Source organism: Accipiter gentilis, chromosome 1 (genome assembly GCF_929443795.1).
Source record: "Accipiter gentilis chromosome 1, bAccGen1.1, whole genome shotgun sequence".
Taxonomy (NCBI): domain Eukaryota; kingdom Metazoa; phylum Chordata; class Aves; order Accipitriformes; family Accipitridae; genus Astur; species Astur gentilis.
Genome location: NC_064880.1, coordinates 52,545,687 through 52,568,311, shown reverse-complemented (window position 1 = coordinate 52,568,311; position 22,625 = coordinate 52,545,687). Strand labels below are relative to the sequence as shown.

The window sequence follows — 22,625 nt, the reverse complement described above, 5'->3', positions numbered from 1 at the left end:
ATAGAAATACTTGGACAGATTGATTATATGGAGCAGATAGGAGTCCCCCGGCACAGGCTTCTTGTGCATTTGCAGAGTAATGGACCTCCTCGCTCTTCTGCTGTACGTCACCACTCCCCATCTTCGCAAGAAATTAAACTGGCTTTGTCTGAACGCAGCTACTGGGGGACAAAGGTGACAATATCGAAATAAAGAAACACAGAAGAGAGCAGACAAATTGGACTGAATTGCCCGTGTCCTACGTGGGCAAGAGCGATGCAATGCAAAATAAAAATTGGGAGACATTAGCAATTTCTGATTTGAGGGGTGGATTAAACAGATTTCCATCCGGACTGCACTCTCCCCGCGCACGCAGAAGAATTCTTTGTGGAGTGACTCAAAAAGATACCCAGCGTAAGATCACTAAAAGCACCACATCAGGAGGTGGTGCTCTGAAAACGCCAGCCAGTTAAATTTATCTGACTTCTTGGTTCAATATGTGGAAAACTAAAATTTCTCCGCCAAAGGAAATTTTAATTTGAAGACTTACAGCTTGGGTAGCTAATGAAGAGGCTACAGCTTTAACCTCTGCCAGAGGAATCATCCCTTCATCAAACATTAAATCAACAGACAACAGAAGTCGGGGAAATGATGTTATTAAAATTCTAATGTGGAAATTCCCAATACTTTTCCCTAGCATACATAAAAAATAAAACGATATAAATATAAAAGAAATCTAACAGATGTAGCGTCATATGGACTTGCTTAATGGCAACGCTTAGCCTTTCAAAAAAAGATTTACATCTACAGTCACTACTAAAACTTGACATTTGCATTGAATAATTCATAATTTGTTGCCTGCTGTGCTTTGCTGCCTTTCTTATATTCCTAAGTAATATTAGCTCTGCTATTAGTGAAGTAGATCAATTTTAACAAACGCAGATATTTTGTTGTTACTCTGTAAAACATGAATATGTGTTTAGCTAAACCCATGTTAAAATTTTCCCGGCAAGAACTCTTTGCCTATAATAGAAATGCTCTGTACAGATTTAATTCGCACCATTACTGGGCTCTGGCTTAATTCTCCCACAACTATTCCAAGTATTTTAACAAGAATCACATGTAGTTTGGACGTGTGTTTCCATGCCTACATGTGTCTCATTTTAAGACAAACTCATTCCACCTAACTCTTTGTATGGGTGCAAATGAAGTTGCTGTCAGGGCTCTTCCACCAAGCCCTGGAGACCTTCTCCCACCTCCCACCGCTGTCTGACCAGAGGCTAAAAGGAGAGGTATTTTGAAGACACAGCTGGATCCAGCATCTGTACAGAAACTTGTCAAAGTGGGTGCTAAAGCAGGAGTAAATACGCGATTTCTATAAAAGTTATTGCCCCATTGCAGGTTTTAGGGTTGCAAATACCATGCTTGTAGCTTCATAAATCTCCTAAGGTCTTTAAAATCTAATTTTATTTCTAACATTTTCTTTTCTATTTTCATTATTCCGTCACATCCAAGTTATGAACTACAAAGGCTTAGGCAGCATCAGGTTCCTCCAGGCAATTGGGAGACAAGGAAGCGGTAGCTGTGTGGAGCTGCGGGCTCTCCTCCCCTCAGTTGCTTTCCTGCCTTTCTCTCTGGGAGAAGTTTCTTAGTTTATTCATTCAGACTAACGGATCAAATAGCACAACACAGATTCATTTCACTACTATAGCATGTGCTGAAGTGCCTAAAAATTTTATTTTTTCATTAATTTAATCTTTTTCCTCACCAGTGGATAAGCCTGCTTCCCTCACCTGGAGACAGAGCACTGTTCTGCATTGTACCCTGAAGGAGAACCACTTGAAGAACCAATATTCACAGCCTCAAAGCATGGGTATCTAGTAAGCCTTTCAACCTGTTCTGGGTGTTTTGGGGGGACATTTCATTTTTTTTTTAATTTAAACATCTCTTTTCTATTCTACATAGTTTATACTACTTTTAGTTCAACTTCCATTTGAAATATCACATATACGATTAGGCTTTATTATGCAGAAAAAGTTCTTGCAGAGCATGCCAATGCAGCCTTAGGACGGTGAGATGGGAACGTAAAAATCTTACGTTTAGTAACTGGGGTAGGGGAGGATGTCAGTGATGCTCCTTGCTGCTGTATCACTAATTTTGGAGGTTCCTGGCAATCAAGAGAGGATGCCAGTATCTGGCTCATAAGGTACAATAACTTTCCTCATAACTTAAAAACCAAATTAACAGACAGGCTGTGTCCTTGTTTCAGCTGGGATAATTTTCTTTCTAGTAGCTGGTATAGTGTTAAGCTTTGGATTCAGTATGAGAAGAATGTTGATAACACACCGATGTTTCCAGTTGTTGCTGAGCAGTGTTTAGACTAAGTCAAGGATTTTTCAGCTTCTGATGCCCAGCCAGCAAGACGGCTGGAGGGGCACAAGAAGCTGGGAGGGGACACAGCCAGGGCAGCTGACCCCAACCTGCCAATGGAATATTCCATACCATGGGACATTATGCCCAGTATATAAACTGGGGGGAGCTGGCCAGGGGGTGCAGATCACTGCTCAGATTCTAACTGGGCATTGGTCAGCGAGTGGTGAGCAACTGCACTGCGCATCACTTGTTTTGTATATTCCAGTCCTTTTATTATTGTCATTTTATTATTGTTACTATTCTTGTTATTATTTTCTTGCTTTCTGTTCTATCAAGCTGTTCTTATCTCAATCCTCGAGTTTTACTTCATTCTTCCCCCAATTCTCTCCCCCATCCCACTGGGTGGGGGGCAAGTGAGTGAGCGGCTGCGTGGAGCTTAGTTGCTGGCTGGGGTTAAACCGTAACAGGCTGTCATGGCATCATCTGAAATGGCAAAAGCCTCAAATTTCACAACATTAACTTCATTTTTCTGTAAAATAAATTTTTTAATATCTGAAAAATGAAGAGCAGGCTTGAGATGGCTGGCACACAGTTAATTAATTGGGCAATGGAGTAGGCGTGCCACTGGGCTATCTATTTTTGAATACTGCGATGACACCTTTGTGGCCAGAAAATAATTTTGCTGTATTGGGTTGGCTTTTTGAATGTCTTTCTGTACAGACACTGGGAGGAAGAGTTTGTTATTTTGGTTGATAAAACTCTTAAGATGTATGAGACCAAGTTGGGGAACCACAGATTCTCTTTTCGGCCACAATTAAACAAATGAAGGATAGGACAGGATAGAAATAAAAATAGAAATAGAATAGAATAAAATAGAATAAGAAAAAAGTTTTCCCTTATTTTTCAGAGGTAAATCTTCAGTTTTTTCCTCGAAGCAGAGAACAGTTTCCACAATTGAGAACAGATAATGGCAACCTCCAATACCTTTTGTTATTTTTACGACTTTTTCTCTTCCTAGAGAAAAATCAGTGAGAGAAGCAAGAAATTATTTTCCTGGAACTGAAAATGAGTGGTATGTCTACCAGGAGTTAAGAATTGCTTCTCTTTCAAAAAGGCCTAAAATGATTGTGATTTGACGAGATGGAAACTTCTGAAGTAGGATTAAAAGTCTATTCTATAAACCTGTTTTCTGTCTGAAAAGTTGGTGGTTCCTCACACCCCCCCACCTATGTTCACGTGCTATAGGTAAATGCGAAGCAGAAATCAGCTCAATAGAAGTTATGTATATTTTTTGAACCAAAAGCATTTGTTCTTCCGTATTTTTAGGATACTATTCTTTTGGTCTTTTTGCATTGCAATGTTAATGGTTCCTCAGGGCGAGAATGCTTTTTTATCCTTATCTGTCCAGTCTCTCACGCTTGCTGGTTGTAAATAACAGTTAATAGGTATTAACACCATTAGCCAAGCAAAATCATGAACACCCGCAGGAGGACTCACCTGCAGATCTTCTGCACCATCGGACCTGGATGTGGACGTGGCTGTAACAAACTTTATTCTCCCATCCCATGTTGTTTAGCGCTGTTCAAAGCCAGACTCAAACTGGGGCTCAGACCCAGCTTGCTCACTCATTGGTATGGATTCCTGCCTGTGATTCTAAAACGCCGGCTGACATTGCGTGTGCACGGTTGTTCTCTTTGACTCGGGGTACACTACACCCATGCTTGCTTGAGGTTTGTACACAGGAGTATGTGGGGATGCTCTCACTCTGCCTTCTCCACTCCGCCTCATCCATGGTTAGTACATCAAAACCCTTCCCACTTCCCATCTCTTTTCCAAAATAGGAATTTCCAGAAAGAACCATTCTCTCTCTCAAAAATATTTTTTTTCTCTTCTAAATCCTGACCCCTTATCTTCCGTTGGCACGGCACTCAATTACAGACAAATACTTATCTCACAGCAGGTAAAAACCGAGAGATGAAATCTCTCCAGAACCTGCTTTCGCGGGGAATATTTCAAATCAAATCTTGGATATTTTTTTTTTTTTTTTAAAGCAACAACAAAAATGGCTTTTAAGTCTTCACAGCCAATAAATAAATTGTAAAACCTGGCAAAGAGAAACGAACTATGGAGGCCTGACTTCCCGCTGCTTAGCTTTCAAATGCAAAGCAACTATAATGCGTTACCATTGCAGTTTAAATAACAGCAGCTGGCGGGACTTTTTGGGGTACGTATGCTTGGGCAGCATTTATTACAGCAGTATGAAACCAGCCCCTGATGTAACCCCTGTGTCTGTGCAATACTGTAGGAAACACATGAGCGCGGGCTTGCTCTTTGACAGTAAATCGCAGGTCCGGAGACGCCAGCAGCGTGGGCAGAAATGCTTGGCATGGAGGCTGCGGGCTCCCAGGGCTCCGGGGGGTCCCCAGGAAGCCCCCAGGCTCGTGTCCTGGGGGGGTACACAAATTTTTTTTTTTGGTAGGATTGATTTTTTTTTTTTTTCCTTTGGAAGCCTCAAAGTGTTTTTCTAGAGTTGATTCAACACCAGTGTGAACTGTGCTTGCAGTGAATTTGGAACCAAACTATCTGTCGACGCGTTTGGGATTTTGTACATCAGTAACGTGCTTGAACCGCTGGATAAGTGGTATTTTTGGGGGAATCCTGAAACACGAAGGTTGAGTTGCTCAGTTAGAACTGGTAAAAACAGCAGAGAGAGGGAGGAGACCGAGGGCTGTGTTAACGGAGTGGATCTGTTTTGACTTGGATGAGCAGGTCCTGGGTTGTGTGAGCAAAAGCTTCAAGAGCCATCGGCTTCCTCAACTTACCCGTTGGATGTGGCACCCGATGACGTGACCTTCACGGAGGGCACAGCAGGCAAACTAAGGACAGGTAATCGGATTTGCAGTCTTAACTGTGAATTCTCTTGGCTTTTTATGCATTTAAATCAACCTCAATGTTGTTGGTTGCTATTTAATTTGATAGCGGTGCCTGTGGCCCCATTTAGGACCGGGCATCCCATTGTGGCATCTTACAAATACATAGGAAGACAGTCCCTGCCCCGAAGAGAACATCACAGTAACTTTTTTTTCTGGTGATTTAATCATAATATTGACAACTTTATCAAAAATTACAAAACTGATATTAAAAAAATCTCTAATTCTTAGTAAGACTAGAATGGGTTTTTTTAAAAAATAGAAAAGCACTTTTATGCTACGGCTCTTCTGGAATTCTCACATTACAACCCTACATAGCAAAATACAAACTGTAGCTAAGAAAGGTAGCAGTCTTAAGGTAAATCAGTCCACCACGAGCCCTCTAATATCTCTATACCATCAAACTCAGGGACTCCAAAAGGATATCACATTACTTATAAACCTTCTGCAAAGCTGATTTAGGAAATACCTTTAAATTTTAAGTTCTTTTAAACCCCTAAAACCTTAGACTGTGAGGATAATAGACCTGGGACATCAGAGGTGGGTTTTTGGATTTTTTTTTTTTTTTTTTTTTTTTTAAACTAGGTGGATATTACTTTTGCAGCTGATACCAGCCAAACGTTTTCTGTCAGAAGTGAAAATATGAAGAAAATCCATTGAAATAAATGAAAATATTTTTTTATGGTGTTCACAAAATGCACCATAATAGAAAGAGGAATATTTCCTTTAATTTGAATGTCATCTGAATGACTCAACCACATTGTCACCCACTTAGCAAAAGAAAGCATAATAAATAAATAAATAAATAGACAAGAATATGTAACACTTTACATCCTCAAAGAATCACGTAGTTCCCTAATCTACCGAGATACTGATTGATGTCGTGGGCTCGCTTTACTCAGCCAGTTCAGTTTCGTGTGATTGTGCCATATTAATGACAAATAAAGTGTTGTTCCACTTTCCACAATGGAGTATTTTTTTTTTTTTTTCACCTTTTAAATATAGGAATTCTCTCTTAAATTAGAAAGTAGGCAAAAAGTAGTTTTTAAATTTTCATTTTTAAGTCTTCTATTAGAAAAAATATAGATTTATTAAACAAAAAATAATAAGGTAGAAAGAAGGGTTGGGCCTCCATCAAAAAAGTATATTATGCTTTAATGCAAAGAGAAAGAAATGGCTCTATGGGCAAAATTCAAGTATGAGTGACCAGTTTTTTAATCGTAAAGTAGGTGCAACATTTTTTAAAATGTTACAACACTGCATGACCTGTAATGCTCACAATATTTACATTAACTGCTTACATGAAACCATAAAAACTCTAAAAGAGAAAAAAATTGGTATGGACTGAAACAAACTACTCCTAGCACCCACATCAATGCCATTATTAACCAATGAAATCAAGTGCACAAAAATACTTTACATAGTCTACTGATGTAAAGTATACATTGGTGAGAAAGTACAAACCTAATTAGTTAAAATGCCAAAAGAAGGGTCGGTCAATACAAACTCAGTTCTAGGACAGAAAGCAAAGGGAGAAAGAAACTAAATCGAGACAGGCGCTCGCACACGCACACATACACACGCACGCACGGAGTGATGAATTAAAAACCCAGGCGGGTGTGGACAAGACAGCAGGGAAGCGGGCTGGCGTGGAAAATGGACGACATCGACTCTTGAAACGAACACATCGACTCGGAACAGAAAAACGTGAGCTAAGCTACACACCCCACCCCTCCCACTCCCCCCCAAAATTTTTTTTTTTTTTTTTTTTTTTTTTTTTTTTTAAATTAACAAAATCGATCACTTCACACGAGCTTGCATGGAGGACGGTGGCGTTACAGAAAAGACAAATGAACCTACCCCGCGGAAGGAAGGGCTCCTGCCTCCAGGCCCCTGTAGCCAGTGTAGCTATTGCGATCCCTCGGGCTGGGGGGGAAGGAGGGACGAGAGCCGTTTTGCCGGACATGAGAAAGCCCAGGGGCGAGCCCAGAGGTAGTGCTGCGTGCTCTGGCACGCGAGAGCCGAGGCTGGGAAAGCCGCCGGGTCCCGTCGTCCTCGGGGACGGCTGGTCTCGGTCATGTCCTTCGGAGAGAGGAGTTTGGGACTTGGGCAAGGCGGATGGGAAGAGGAGCAAGGACTTGTGATCCTGGCGCCAGGCACCTGGAGAGCGGCGATACCGCCAGCTTCCCAGGATGCTGATCACTGCCAGTCCTTAGCTGGAGAGTGAGATTTGGGAATTCGGGGTGGGGGGCGGAAAAAAGGAGATCTGAGGTAAAGTGGTGGTCCCGGACGAAGAGGGAGGGGTTACGGACTCCAGCCCGGGACCGGGAATGGTGAACGGAGTTATTTCGGGAAGCCTTAAAGACAAAGGACGTCATCGCTTCCATCACCATCACCACCAGCCGTGTTAAAAAGAAAAATGAAATCAAATGGAAATGATGTTGTGCTACACTTCCGTTTGTTAATTTTATAATGGCTCATAGCTTTAGACTTTTAAATCTGTAGTGTATTAATTTTTTCTACATATGTTTCACATTTCTCACTTAATATAACATAAATAATTTGGTTAATAGATTTAACCTGCACATTTCAGCCACATTAATATATATAAGAATCTGTTAATGGTATAAATAATTCTTTTTAAATAAAATAAATCTGATATGTTACATAATACTGATAAAAATTACTGTTGCTAATAGTTTTGAAAGCCACCCTTAATTTTTTTGTTTTAATACTGCGAGATGGATACTGGAATTACTTTTACGAACGCTGCGGAGCATGCCCTTTCATTCTACTGCAAAACCAAACCGTAATCAATACTGATCACATTGTTAAAGCAGGGCCTCTGCCCCCTTTAAAAGTAAACACGATGGTTAATGACGTTAGATAATTTAAGCTAATAAATCTAGGGGTTTTGAGGGGTCGACGTTACGGGGGATATAAACTGTTTAGTTTATCAGGTGGCTATGAATCTTTACCTACAGAAATGGTTGACTAAAATAGTCCATCTACTTTTTTTCCTTTTTAATAAAATCTACAGCATTCTACTTTAAAAGCTAAGTAAATAAAAACGCAACCGATAGTTGCAGCCTTTGAATTATTAATTAGAGCTGTGATCCCACATCCCGTTAGGAATCTGCAAGGTTGCACTCTCCTACAGAGACCTGAAATGGAGTACAGTACTTCCAGGCAAGGTTCATTCCAAACAGACAGTATCAATGAACACTCAGTGGCGTGAAGTGTATGTCATAATTAAGGTATTACATAATCATGCCTTCTCTCTGCTGTTAAATACAAAAACAGCATCTTTTACATTATCATATAAAAGCATTTAGGCTGTATTTTTATTTATCACTTTACACTGGTAGTCTCTTGTATGTGTACTCAATAGAAACCAAAGAATTTTGTACACTATTTTTTGTACAATAAAAGATAAAGTGTGCATTAGGTACGCTTGTACATGACAATATTGTACAATATTTACATTTCAGATATCACCATGAAATTCTGTATTATCTATATACACAATGAAAATTTCTCAGAAACATTTGGACTATTTCTTATAATCACAATTTTAGTATTATAGAAAAAAAATTCAGTAATCATCTGACATTGTTACTGCAACCTTTCAAGATTTCTGATTGGCTTATCCAGCAACCGCTATCCCTCCTAAGCATCAAAAATATTGTACCACTAATCCGCGTAGCACCCTGTGATGGTATCTATCTGTCTTCATATAAATATTGATATAACCACATCTATATCAATACCTACATATAGACTTATGTGCACGTTCATTTTGATAAGTACTGGACCAGTAACAAAGACATTCAATGTTATCTAGAGATCTTCCTCCTCTTGGGTTTTGGAGGCTTCACTTGTCTGTCTCCCTGTGGGATTTGGTGGACCTAAAAATAAGTATATTTACAAGTTAGCAAAGAATATTGGTCAACGCAACCAGCCAGTAATAAATGCGCTACAGGATTGCTTGAGGTGCTGTTACAAAACGCTTCTTATTATTTTGTGTCTACAGGGAAGCCCGAATTAAAGGCGACTTCAAGAACTTCAAGGCAGCAGGGAGAAAAAGGTCGATGCCACGGTCGGTACATCCCGAACCTCTGCTACCGTGGCGAAAGGTACTGGCTACAGTAATTGTGAAACCGCATAATCGGGAACTGCACCCAAAACTGCAGTTACGTCAAATTCTCGGAAACAAACCTTTATAAGTTGTCGTGACAAGAGCAATAAAGTAGGAAGTAGGTGGTGAGAAAATATTGCTAACAGGGAAAAATCAGAGAAGTCAAACGCAGGTCTGCGGTAGCACTATTAAGGAACAAGCTATGTTTAGCAAACTCTGCCTTCATCTAATTATTAAAAGGAAATATTCAATTTCGAGCTAAATGCTAGATTAATTTCGAGCGTGCAACAGCTTTTCATCACCGACTGCTCGGTAAAAAGCACAACATGATGGGAAGAAGGGATGTGGAGGCAGGCGCTGGTGCCTGGCGTGGAATACCACCACCATCTGTCGGTGGAAGCCAGTTGCTGTTCTGGGACGAGCAGTCCGCACCTTCCCAACAGCAGTCAGGCAACGAACCCGCCAGCAGCCTGCTCCGTTACTTCCTTGGGTCCTTCCTGAATTCCTTCAGACCGCTAGCATTTACTACGTATTTATCGGCTCTTACCAGCAGAAAGAATTCTTTGAGCTAATTATCTTGTTTGCACATGCTTTTTGTTTAAAGTGTAACTGAACAGTAGTAGCTGAAAAAAAAATGCAAGTCACTAAAAAGAAAACCGCTGATTCCCTGTAAGTGTTTCTAGGAATCATAATCTTTACAGAAATAAGCCCCGATTACAAATTTTGTGACCAGGTAATTAAAGTATAAATCAAGACTGTGTAATGACATGCAGGCTGGTACCTCAGCTTGTCTGCATTACGAAACAACCAGAACAGCAAATCCAATTACAGCTGTTTCCCCCGAGCCAGTTTGTATCACAGTTAAAATGCATATAGCATACAGTTTTTAGTGTCACTGGATTTATAAATGAAGAAAGGTATCAGCAGAGTGGGCCAGTCCAAACACTGAGTGGCGTAACCAACACGGAAGATGTGTGTGCCAAGCACATACCCCATATTTATTTGTAACAGACCTACAATCACATCCTGCTTTCTTTTTCCTCCCAAAGACAAGAGGAAATCACACGTCGTTTTAAATCAAAACTCAATCTCATTTGATAAAATTCACAAGTTTAAACAAAAGATTCGATTCTGTAATTACTTACGGCAGCCACTAAAAGCTACTGAATAACTAACTTAATATTTCCTGGTGGTTCTGAAATCAGTTCTAAGTCAGCAGTTCTGTATATATTTCCTTTTATAAACTCCAGAAGCTCCCCTGAAGTTTTACTGCTACTTCTAAATACTCATAGGTACAACCATCTGCGGTACGGAGCATTGAATATCAGGAAAAAGACTTATTTTCTGTATTCAAATGTTTTATAATTCTTCATTTGAATATTACCAATGATAAGCTATGGGAGGTTACATGTGCTGTGACAGACTTTTTAAAATTTCTACATGTGCTTCAATGAAATTACAGCCATGTTTTAAATATGAAGATGAGTACATTATATAAACCAAATTTTCTAGTAGAAAGATCCTGGGCTTGCATAATAACAGTGTAATTATTGTAGAAGGAACACTGTTAGATTTGATATTAGGAAGACTCTTTTTCTTTTTTAACGTACCTTTCAAGACAATATCTTTCATTTCATATAAGTAAAACTTTAATCAAAGAGTTTTACGTTCAAAAGAACGATGCTTTTAAATGCAGTTTCAATATCTTGCTACTTCAGCGGGGAAAAAAAAAGAGCCTGATTTTGTGTCACCAGTCAGAGAAAACCCATGGAATATGAGTGGGACTGGAACTGATCCAAATATTATCGGGCTGCATGTGTAAAAGTATGTCCAGGAATCTACCTTTGTGAAAAAAAGAATGCAATTGGCAACACAACTAATATTCTACAACTTTTCCCATTTTTCAGAATGATTAGACATTTGCAAACAGTTTTTAATGCAGGAGAAAAAATGAAAATTCCACATTATTTAAGAAAACAGAAACAAAATTTGTTAGAAAGCAACCCAAAGCAGCACTCCCAGTCTTCAGCTGACACGCATGCAGAAACATAGCAAAAGGAGAAAATTATCGCTAACGTGAAAAGAAACTTACATTCCCAGACATTTTGTCTAGTTCACTCATGGCCTCGTGTATAGCAGCTTCTAAATGGTTATTTAGCTTTCCACTTCTAGGAAGAAAAAACAAATGCCATCAGTAATTCTTAGTAACAGAAAAACAGTTCAAAAAATTAATAATAAACACGTTAACTCGTTGGACATATTCTACTAATTGTAGAGCCTCCCAGGTTGTTATAGCACAGATAGCAAGATCAGACCTATATACAATATTATGCAAACTAAAGGCTTGTGTTGTAATTACCGAAGAAAAATTAAAGCCAGCACTTCAAGGAGCTGTATGGTTAGTTCCAATATCCACAAGACGGATTACATCCATGAATATAAAACAACAGTACTTGACGGTAACGTAGCGTTTTGTGCAATCTGTTTTTTTAAATCGTTAGCAAAGGGCCAGACTCTCAGGAGCACGAGAGGAGTACTCCAGCTACTCTGGACTTTCTTAAAGACTTCAAGCGTTACTAAACCTCTAGAGCCAGCTCGCCTCTGCCTGCTTCCCACTCCGTGTTACATGCTGCACTTACTTTGTAAATGTGGTTACATTTCAGCAGTACTTTTCTGAAGGACTAAATAAGTACACTGCCGTCTTCTGGAAAAATCAGTGTGTGAGCTGCAAAGTCTTCCTCTTACCCAAAGCACAAAGCTCAAAGCTAGATAGCCCTTCTAACTTTCAATAGCCAGAGGAAAATAAGTCATATTAATCCTCTAAAATGTTGCCAGTTTAACCCTGGAATGACAGCACGCCAAGGGCTATGGTAAAGGTAGGGTGAAGACTTTCTTCCTTCAAACCAGAAGTTACCCCAAGTCACTGGGCAGTTCCATACACACTTAATTTTACAGTGACATTTTTGATTTATGTGTATTTCTTCTTTAAAGAAGTTTCCCACTTGAACACCCTGCTCTGCACGACAGGTCATACTTCTGTGGCTCCATGTTCACACTTGAAAAAGAACTTCAAGCTAGCAAGTCGTACGTGAGCACAAGTTACTGTCGTTTGTTGACAGCTTCTTGAGGATCCGTGCTTAAAAGCAGGTACATATACATCTGTTTAGATAGGCTGGTTCGTTCATGACTTCACCTGAATGGGTACATTTCGAAGAGTAATGAACTTGGAGACAAATGGCTGAATATGAGACAAGAGAGAGATCATCCTGGGGATGAGGGACTGTTTTATGAGCATCCATCACAATATCCTCAGGAAGTCAGACAGTTCCGTTATCCCTGCTCTGGAGAGGCAGAAATGAGGGGAGGAGGAAGAGCCGTCTGCATCGTGAGGGAAGATAATGGCAGAGACGGGTAAGAGAACAGCTCATCCCAAGCTGGCACGGACGGTCGGGTCACTAGGACCCTCCCGCACAGAAGGAGACACTTTCTAAAAAAACCCCCTTTCCTTTTAATAGAGCAAGCAAGCTCATCACGTCAGCTGGGACATTCTTCCCCCAGACTTAATGGTTTATGGCAACTAAAAGCATTGGCAAAAGATTGACAAGGAAGGAGCTCAGATGAACGATATGACCGGTGTTGCTCTACAGTAATGCCATCCCCTGGTTCAGCAAAATGATTTTCATACCCATCAGTACAGCTGGGAGACTGAAGACGGGACATCAGAGGGTCTGTTATTCATTACTCAATTAAGATATTCTCTAACACCACTTTGCATCAGTCATCTGAGCTATACCAGGGCACGAATTGCAGAAAAAATTAAAAAAGCTAGAAACCTTACTGACCTGACTGCACAAGAGTGAAGTATAATAGGACTTCATCCACATATGAAGTTGCGCAAGTTTAAGCCTTCGAATGAATTAGTTAAAACAGTGGTAAAGGAGTTTTGTGCAACTAAAATTATGTATCCTGTTGTAGTTTAAATCAACCAAAGAAATGATAAGATAAACTGAAATAAATATTGGCATACAAAGAATGACACGTCCACCTGGGTTTTTGAACGCTTGAGTTAGACTGCTTGCAAAAACAAGTTAAAGTTACGCAACTTGGGCAAGTGAGGGCACCCTTAGATATTATAAACCATGAACAGAATATTGTTCAGTGGCAACGTAACTCTCTATAAAGGTAATATGAATCTATTTGTAAGGCAGATAACTTAATAACTGATAACATTGCTGACTTGCATGTCATCTAGAAGCAGATGTCAGATGTCAAGTTACCTATGTGATGTAAAGTTATTTAATCAACATTGTGCTCTATCAGCAAACCACCCTTATTACAATATCTATGAAATTATTGCTATTAGTCAAAACAGCCACTTGAAAGTATTTAAAATACAAATGATCATTTGAACTGCAGTCTTCAGAGACTGTTATGTTCCTTTTACTATGAAGATGATGATCTGCCCCTGAGCAAATCCAAGTTTCAGAAGTGCCCATCACTGAAATACCTATTTACTGCAGACAAAACACTGCAGCTAAAAACCTGAGAATTTGACATCAGATAAACATATCCATCAGGTCTCTAGTGATGCAAACTAACCCGTAAATATCACAATTTTTGTCAAATTACATTTAAAAGATTCTAGCAACAGTTTGTTCCTCTCATTAAAAAGCAGCACGTCATCTCTTAGAAAACCTCTCATGGCCCCCAGCTTTGGAGAAGGATTTAAATTCCTTCCCTCAGGAAGGGAGGATAACCTTTTCGTCAGAAGCGTTCTTTTAATCCTCCTCCTCCCTACTAGGGCCCATTAAAATTTTACCAAATTGTATCATCAAAATGAAGCCTGAGCATCTTTTGAGTTAAAATTCCCTCCCACAGTGGGCATATTCCCGACTTCACCTGCAACTGCTGCCTCTGGGCAGCTCTTGCAGTGATAACAGGGATGTTCAGGTGCACCCACCGTGCTTGACTCTAATAGTACAGGGCAAGGCTCACACCTAGAGAAGACAGAGACTTCGACCGTGTCAGGACGGAGACTAATCGGAGCTGGAAGTTGGAAAGGTAGTGGAAGAGATGCGTTAGTTCTTCCCTTACTGGAGTCCTGTTCAACTCTGAACGTGGTACACGTTCAACGGGAAGGACAGGACAGACGTAACTCTTCAACTCTAAGAAGCCATTGCTCAAACTTAATTTTGAAATAACTTAGTATGGATGGTAGAGATGGTAATGGTAGGGATGGTAAATGGCACATTCCTGACAAAAGAGAAGCCTGGTGTGGGAAATAACACGCAGAGGAACAGGACACCACAGGAAGAGACACTGGTATTGGGTGATGGCCCTTGGAAGATACTTGGCATGCGGTGGGACCGGAGAACGCTAGTGAACAGAGGAATACAGATCACTACGAAGCTTGGGAAGAACAAAGACTGGATCAGACGAGGGCTCGATAAGGGAAGACTGGGACCTCCAGCAGACAGTCTTCTGGAGACTACAACCAGAGAGGTGCAGAAGCCGTCACGTCATGACCTGCTGGAAGCAATCAGGGACTTGGCTCAAATAAGAACGGAATGGCTGAAATAAGATGGAACGGAGAAAGACCGGGATGGCTCAGCGGTTTGTACTAGAGGGCATCTTCCTACAAGGCCCAGAATAAATATGACAGTTTAGGAGTCACATCGTGCCTCTGAGATATCCTCAAGCAAAACACTTTTCTGGTACAGAAAATGCTTTAGGTCATACTATTAGTTGAAGTTACAAGGCTCGGTGCAACAGAGCTAACACACCTAACTATGCTGATGAAATGTGCTACAATGACAATTTTTTCTGGTGTCTTGTTTAGAAACCTAAGAAACCAAACACACAAAATATTTCCATTTTAAAAACTAATACATATGGTTAGATTATGATTTACAATTCACAAATACTGGATTTAGGGTGCAACTTGAACTGCATCCTAATACATCCCTATTATAATGCAGTTCTTAGCTTTGCAAACATTTTTCATCTTTAATTTAGTTTTAATAATTTTAAGCTATAACATTAATATATATTACTGGAGATTCAGACAAGACTGTGTAGTGAAGGCGACTACAGCTGTAGTCCCATAAGTAACATTTGTTGCCAAAATTGTACAATATACTAGGGCTGAGACACGAACTGTAGGAACATGAATAATAATTTAGGGCGTTAAGGCATCTGAAAGTCATTTTGAGGACCTGGATGCTAACCCTGCTCTGCTAAACACCCTGGACCTATGTGATGCTAGTCGATGCTCTCGCAACATAAATTCATCCTGGGTTTCTTTACCTATGTCTTCTTTAATATAGAAGTCTTCAACTTGATGCCAGTACATGGTATGTGAACTGCTGAGTAGTTACACAGGTAGGAAACAGAAATGGCAGTATTCTACATGTAGCAATTATATCTAATGTTAAATGTTTTAAAAAAATCTGAACCTGTATGTAACAAAATACTACACAGACACACACCAGAAAGAAGACCATAAGGAGATTAGTAACTTTTTTTGGATAAATTTACAACAGCACACAGGAAGAAAAAAGAAGGGTCCATGAAAAAATACCGAACAAAGCTCTGAAATAAGTACGAGTAGAAACACGGAGGAAAAACCTGCAAGGGCTGTAAAGCAACCCTATGAAAGGGGCAACCGGGTGCCCCAGACTGGCTGGGGTGTTTGATGCCTCCTGTCTCCTTTGGGGCAAGCAATGGGGCAGAACCAGAGAGGCGACAAAAAAAGGCCTTTGGATTCAGTGGAATTGCAGACAATCCCTGCAGTCTGCTAAGTATACAAATGCAAATCAGAAGACAGGACTTTTTCTTAAATTGTACTGTTTATTTCAACTTTTAACACCTCTTTAAATTTGCTCCCGGTGTCACCTTACTCGAGTCACGTATTTCGCTTCAGGGACACGAGCAAATAACTGGGGAGTTGCCAAAAGCCCTTCTATGTTCTCACCACACACCCTTAAACTCCAGTAAGATATTTTGAGGATGATCTTGGAAAAAACAACCACCAACATTGTCTCATTGGCATAAAAAATATTTCTCTTAAGTGCCGCGTGACACACAAATAGAAGAGCTTACCCCTTAAAAGGAGTGGAAGACAAATAATTATTTAATTCCTTTAAGCCTACGTTTATTGTACTGCAAGCTGACTTTAAATTCTCACACAGACTCAAAGTAATACATTTTCACTGCAACAGTAAACAAGCAACAGCAACCTAGAACAAATCCAATCGTAGTACAATTTCTACTTTTCCATCCTTTTATAGCTGTCCAGATTTTTTTTTTTCTCCTGAAGTCAACCATTTTCCTCTTTTTGTCTATGCTGATGCTTCATGTCCTAACGCTTACTATTTCACGGTCTTTCTACCCCTGTATATTTGTAAAAAAAAGCTAAAAGGCAAGATGAAACCAAACAGTTCATACATGTCTGACACAGAGCGTAAGGAAAGCTCTGCACTGAGCCCCTTGTCTGGTTAAATACAGCCAGACTTGACAAATTCTGCAATGCTCCTCAGCAATGGGAAATAAACTGAATTTATCTGAATAAACCTGTGCTCTGCCTGCAGCAGCAGCTGCCAGAGGGAGAGGGAAGAGATAAGAAGGGCAGATCTTGTAAAAAGCGTATTTGGTCAGAATAGTTTTGATGTAATAACTTTTTTTGCTGTAAATTAGAAATCCTACACATGAAAGCTCAAACAAGTAGGCTGACATTTTACAAAGGCTACTGTAAATATCAGAAGATGCAATAAAAATGCAGATATCAAAGATCTCGGATGATTATCATAACCAACACAAGGAATTCAGAAAATTAACTCTTCAGTTTGGCCGATCTGCTAAGCTCCCTAAAATGAGAGTCTTAGGAAGCAAAAGAATTTAATTATTCCATTTCACTAGTAAATAAATGAGCATTTACTTACTTTCTGTTCCTTTTTCTGGCTCGGTTGTAAGCTTCTAGACCTTCTGTTAGTGTCTTCAACTTCTCTGGCTCCACCTGAGTGAAGGTATGAACACCAAACCACATTACCCAGACCTGCAATTATTAAACACTGCTTTTACTTTACTGCTAGACATGCATTATTATGGAGCCCAATTTTCACTGCATCCATAAGACACTAACCTTCCCAGCCAACAATAAATTAACGTCTGGCCATATACACCCCCTCATACATATATATATAGAAAATAATTTCTCTAAATGCCCACACCACTAGCAACAGAAATACAGAAAACAAAAACATGACACTCACGAAAACAAAACTAAGAAGGAGAATAATATTTTTAAAACCTTGTTTGTCTTTATATTATTAATACGAACACTGTTGTTGAAGTCTCATAGTCTGTGCTCACATCTTACAAATATATTTTACACCTTTGAGACCACCTAGAATGCATTAAAATACCAAGTTGCCTAGTACACATGATACAATTTTTACAGATGCCATCAACACAGAAGTGTTTCACATCACCTCAAATTTCCGGATAAAGTATTTAAGGCCCCCGTTCAACCATGCTGCTTAATGGCACAGCCAAATAATTCCCATTTCAGAAGAGGAACAGTACGTGCTTAAGTTAAAAGGCTTAAGGCCTTAAAAGGGGGGGTGGGCAGGATGACGAGCTTTATTTATGCATTATGACTCTATGAGTCTTAACGAGAGTTCGCTTTAGCCAGCTGATTTATTGGTCCGGAGAAAGGTCTTTTAAGAATTTTTTTACTTAAGTACATACTTTAGCGATCTGCTGAGTCAGGAATGAATCTGAGCACGTGCTCAACAGGGCTGCTGAGCTGGTTTTTAAAGTGTTTTAACTGGAAATTAAAGTTCTCTTGAAATCAACCAGAATTTTAATTAAGCAATCTGTATATTAACCACTGCACATAATCACTGGCACCACTGCGTAGGTACCAGTTAGTACTAGTGTAAACAATACAAGCAAGAAGAAAATGATTTAAATCATCTATACGATTTTATCATTTGCATTCTCAAAACGTTAGTCCACTTAACTCTGCATATTATTTTGATTTGGCTCAGTCATTTCTGCTTGTAAAAACAAAAATAGGTATTTATAGCACATCCATTTAAAGAAAATGAATGGATTAATACCTTTTTCTTTGTCAGTATGGCTACATTTTGCTTGACTTGTTTTTTAATCTTTGCATAACTTAACAAGAACCTTATATAGCATTTGTTTCATTAAAAAGTACAGCTTGTATTCTGACACAAGGAAAATTAATTCTATAAATACAAATTTATTAAGCACGCCTATATATACAATCCAAAAAAGAAATTTAAATGCAAATTGCCTCTAAACCCAGCCTTTCAATTACGAAATCATTCATATTCACAATGAAACTGATTTTTAGATGTGACAATGTGAAGTTAATGAGTGAGCAAGTTGTCAAAACCTCTAGAAATAAGGCCCAACATAACACACGTTTAGACCAAATTTCACATGCCTTGAACTTACGCATCTGATAATGAAATTGAGGAATTCTGCTGTTTCAGGAACTTACAAGACAAGAGTCATTAATGGTGAAATCTGCACAAGGGGAGGCAAGATTTCTATTTTCATGAAATAGATTCAATTATCCCACAGACTGCAGCACTTCTCCCTTAAAACTGTGTTTACTTTTAATGCAAGACTGCAAATACCTCACATAATTCCTCTCCTAATCAGACTTTGGAAAAATACAAACGCATACATAAGAAATACTATCTATTTAAAACCTGCGGGGCTTTTCTAAGGATAAACATGAGAAGAAAAGGCAAACAACGCTCACGGAATGAACAAACCGGCTTCGAAAGCTTATACTTTACATCTCCTACATTAAACCAGTATTATCGGAGGCATCATTACGCTGTCTGCAATACACCGCAGCTCAAGCCTTCATTTTATAGCGTGTTTGAAAAAGAGCTAAAGAACCACCTTACGTTTTTCAAACTGAACAGAATTAAAAAGCAATAACGTAACCACCTTGATCCCGTACCTTGGACGCTTTACTATGTGACAGAGTTGTCACGAATGCTAAATTGTACATTATCCGTATCCATGATGTATAGGTGTACATAAGGAACAGACTTCGCAAAAGGTTGTATATGCCTGCCGTTAGATTTCTAAGAAAATTCAATGGTAAATATTTTTATGAAGGGCTAACGCCATGTTTGGGTAACACGGGACTTATGTTAAGTAACAAAAAGGAATCAATATGTTCATTATTGGAAGTCTGTGACGGTAGAACAGTAAAAAACGTGCTAGCACTTTTTTGAAGAAGTAGTATCAAACTGCTAACATAACATGGGACTGGAAGCAACTATAACAGATATATTGGAATTAATAATGTCATATGCCTTCATTTACAATAAGCCATTACAACTCTAAGTAATACATACAAATGGGATTTTCAGGACATTGATAAATCACACCTATTATCATCTGTAGGACTATAAAAGCTCAGCTTAAAAACCCTAGTTTAACTGATGGAAAGTCCTATTGAGAACAATACTTGGCCCATAAGAATCGCTATGAAATGTACTAATAACAGGCAACTACTGCACACAGAAACCCTTTGACTTTCATATTGTTGCTCTCAAAGCCTTGTTCTTGTTTAGGTGATTTGACTTGGATAATATTCGAATTAATTACTTAATGAAATACACAGCCTCCGTTTCAGGATGCATGTAGTTTCAGGCTTGCTCCTTTCCTTTTCAGATATTTCTGCTGCTACTGCTGCACTTCCCTTGGGTTCCTCTTTAATTTTCCAACAGCCAAAAAGCCAGTGTTCATTACGAAACGAAGGTGCAATATTCCTCCCTTCTCCTGTTAGGGAAACACCATTCTAGCTGCTCTTCAAACAGAAGCATTATTACATTTAATACCCAAAGTCTTTTAAATGGAAACAAAAATCAAATTATGTATGATATAAAGAACAGAGAATATACAAAGTACCATGAAATCCCAACAGCATAGCAAAACTAATGTTACAATATAGGAGGTTAACATTTGATTATACAAATACTCTAAAAGATGTTTTAAGAAAGCTCCACAGAAAATAGAATTTTCAGAACTGCTGCTAGTCACTCCCACAATGAATCGTAACCTTTCAGGATTTTTTGAAGCGCAGAATTTCTGAAGACCATTTGGTTTTCAAGGCTATTATTGCTTTTTGGTTTTCAAGGTGGTGATTTTTTTTTTTTTCTATTTGGTGTGGTTTCTTTTTTTTTTTTTCCCCCTTTTTCTTCAGACCAGGCTGCCCAACCATCTGAAGAATGTAGCTTTACAACATGTTATAGGAGTGTCTGAACACGTGTACAGATTGCCACTGTGCACGGGAGTTCCCATTTTCAACTAGGAACAGAGCTATTAGACAGCACATGCATATTTTCACTTCTTTCATATTCCCCTGTATCCCACCTTTCAACCTCAACTCCTGACCTTTGCAATGGTCATTCCCTCTGTGCTGCTTCTTGGGGAAAATTAGACATACTTTTTTTTTCTTTACTTTAAAATTATTATTATTAAAGGCCTTCTGATGTGAGAGGTGATCCATTAGATGGGACTTCCTGACGAAGAACTTGAAACAGTCTCTCTTGCTGCCTCCACAAGCGCCTTGACGGTACTGCACGAGCAGCAAGATACACATTTCCACAGATTGCTTCCCTGTTGTTTGGGCTTCAGTATACAATAAAATCTGCGCCACTGAATATAATATTACACAATGCTTATATAATGTACAGAAGAGACGCAAAATTAAAGAAGGCGGGTTTGCACAAAAGCAACTATACATTCTGATGTCCGCAAATTGGGGCGAAAACTTACAAAATTGCTAAGGAATGCAAATGAAAAAAAATTTCACCTCTTTAAAAAAGTTATAAAAAATAAGCTCTTCAAATGTATCAGAACAGTCACATAGATACGGATACACAATTTTAGGAAGTTAATACATAAATGCATACTTGGAACACACGTGCAGTGTAAGAACTGTATTCGTAATTCATATGGGACATTGATATTGTGCACCTCCTAATTTTTCCAGTTTTGTTGAATCTTTTATAGTTTGTGGTCTGTCTCATTTGCCTATACTTTCTAAACTGACTTGTAACTTGGGGATCTAACCTTTATAAGGAATGAGCTCTTAAGCATTCAAATACTGTTACTAAAGCATGTTGATTTCTCTATAAAAGTCTCTTTGAAACCTTTGTGGCTAAGGAGATCAACAGAGAAGCCAGCAGTAAAGGGAGACTACAGTTCTCTTGAGCCAGAGTTGAAACCATTCTGGCCAACCATCACCCCAGTTATTTAGAGCACCAATTCATCACAGACCTGTTGGACTGTAAATGACATTTACACATCAGCCTCAGACAACTCTACCATTAGGAACTGCAGTAAGACCAGCAGTGGTTACACTATGGATACACCAGTTCCAGCTCAAGAAGTACCTAAGCTACAAACCGGTGGGAGTCAGAGGGTGCCGGTGAAGAAGCACTCCCTCCTCACCACGTTCTCGTACTCTCTCCTCTCTTTGGAGAGGGAAAGGAATACTTTCGTCCAACCCACTCTCACCGCTCTTGTGACTGTTGTTGTGCAATGTACTAGGCAGGTATATGGGGGGGGAAAAGACATAAATTTAAGTGGTTTGATTTCTTTGTGTCAGAGGCAAAAACGTTATTTCATTAGATCTTTCTCCTTACATCTCTTTAAAATTTGCATTTTATAGAATGGCACTCAAAATATTTCCCATCTTCCATATATAAATATTTTCATAAGAACTACAAAAATATAAAGTTACAGAAGAGGTGGAGACCAGAATTTGAAATATTTATCATAATAAAATAACCAACAGCTAACCAAATGATTCCTTGATAACTGCATTTTCTGTATATTCCCCAACAAGCATATGGCTTGTTGACAAAAAAAAAAAAAAAAAAAAAAAAAGGATTTTAGTATTGGAGAGCAAATTAGAATGCTTTCCTCACTATTAAAAGATGGTCAAAACCTCTTTTCGAGGTGAAAATGCGCATGCATTTCCTCTTAAAGAGCATACATATAAATCGGCAAGCTTTTACTTATTACAGATTCCTCAATCTGATTAGATCATTCTTCCTTTTTGCAGTTTTCAAGAGTTTTAGATATCTCTATATCAGTTTCTTTGGACGCAGCCAGAAGTTTGACTAAATACACAATGTAAG

The 22,625-nt window shown here is 39.1% G+C and overlaps 1 protein-coding gene across 12 annotated transcripts in view; it reads right to left on the bottom strand.

The window, feature by feature from the left end:
- Positions 1 to 7,028: 7,028 nt before the first annotated feature.
- The window catches only part of MBD5 (methyl-CpG binding domain protein 5), a 148,124-nt gene continuing 132,527 nt past the window's right edge, over positions 7,029 to 22,625 (bottom strand). For 11 of the 12 annotated variants that reach the window (XM_049815157.1, XM_049815118.1, XM_049815136.1 and 8 more), the window contains 3 exons: positions 17,361 to 17,473; positions 11,513 to 11,588; positions 7,029 to 9,190 (listed from right to left, as the gene is read on the bottom strand). In XM_049815157.1, coding sequence (XP_049671114.1) covers positions 9,119 to 9,190; positions 11,513 to 11,588; positions 17,361 to 17,473 — 261 coding nt within the window. In that variant the 3' untranslated portion in view covers positions 7,029 to 9,118. The remainder of the gene's footprint in view (positions 9,191 to 11,512; positions 11,589 to 17,360; positions 17,474 to 22,625) is intronic. The other variant, XM_049815222.1, reaches the window with a different exon arrangement.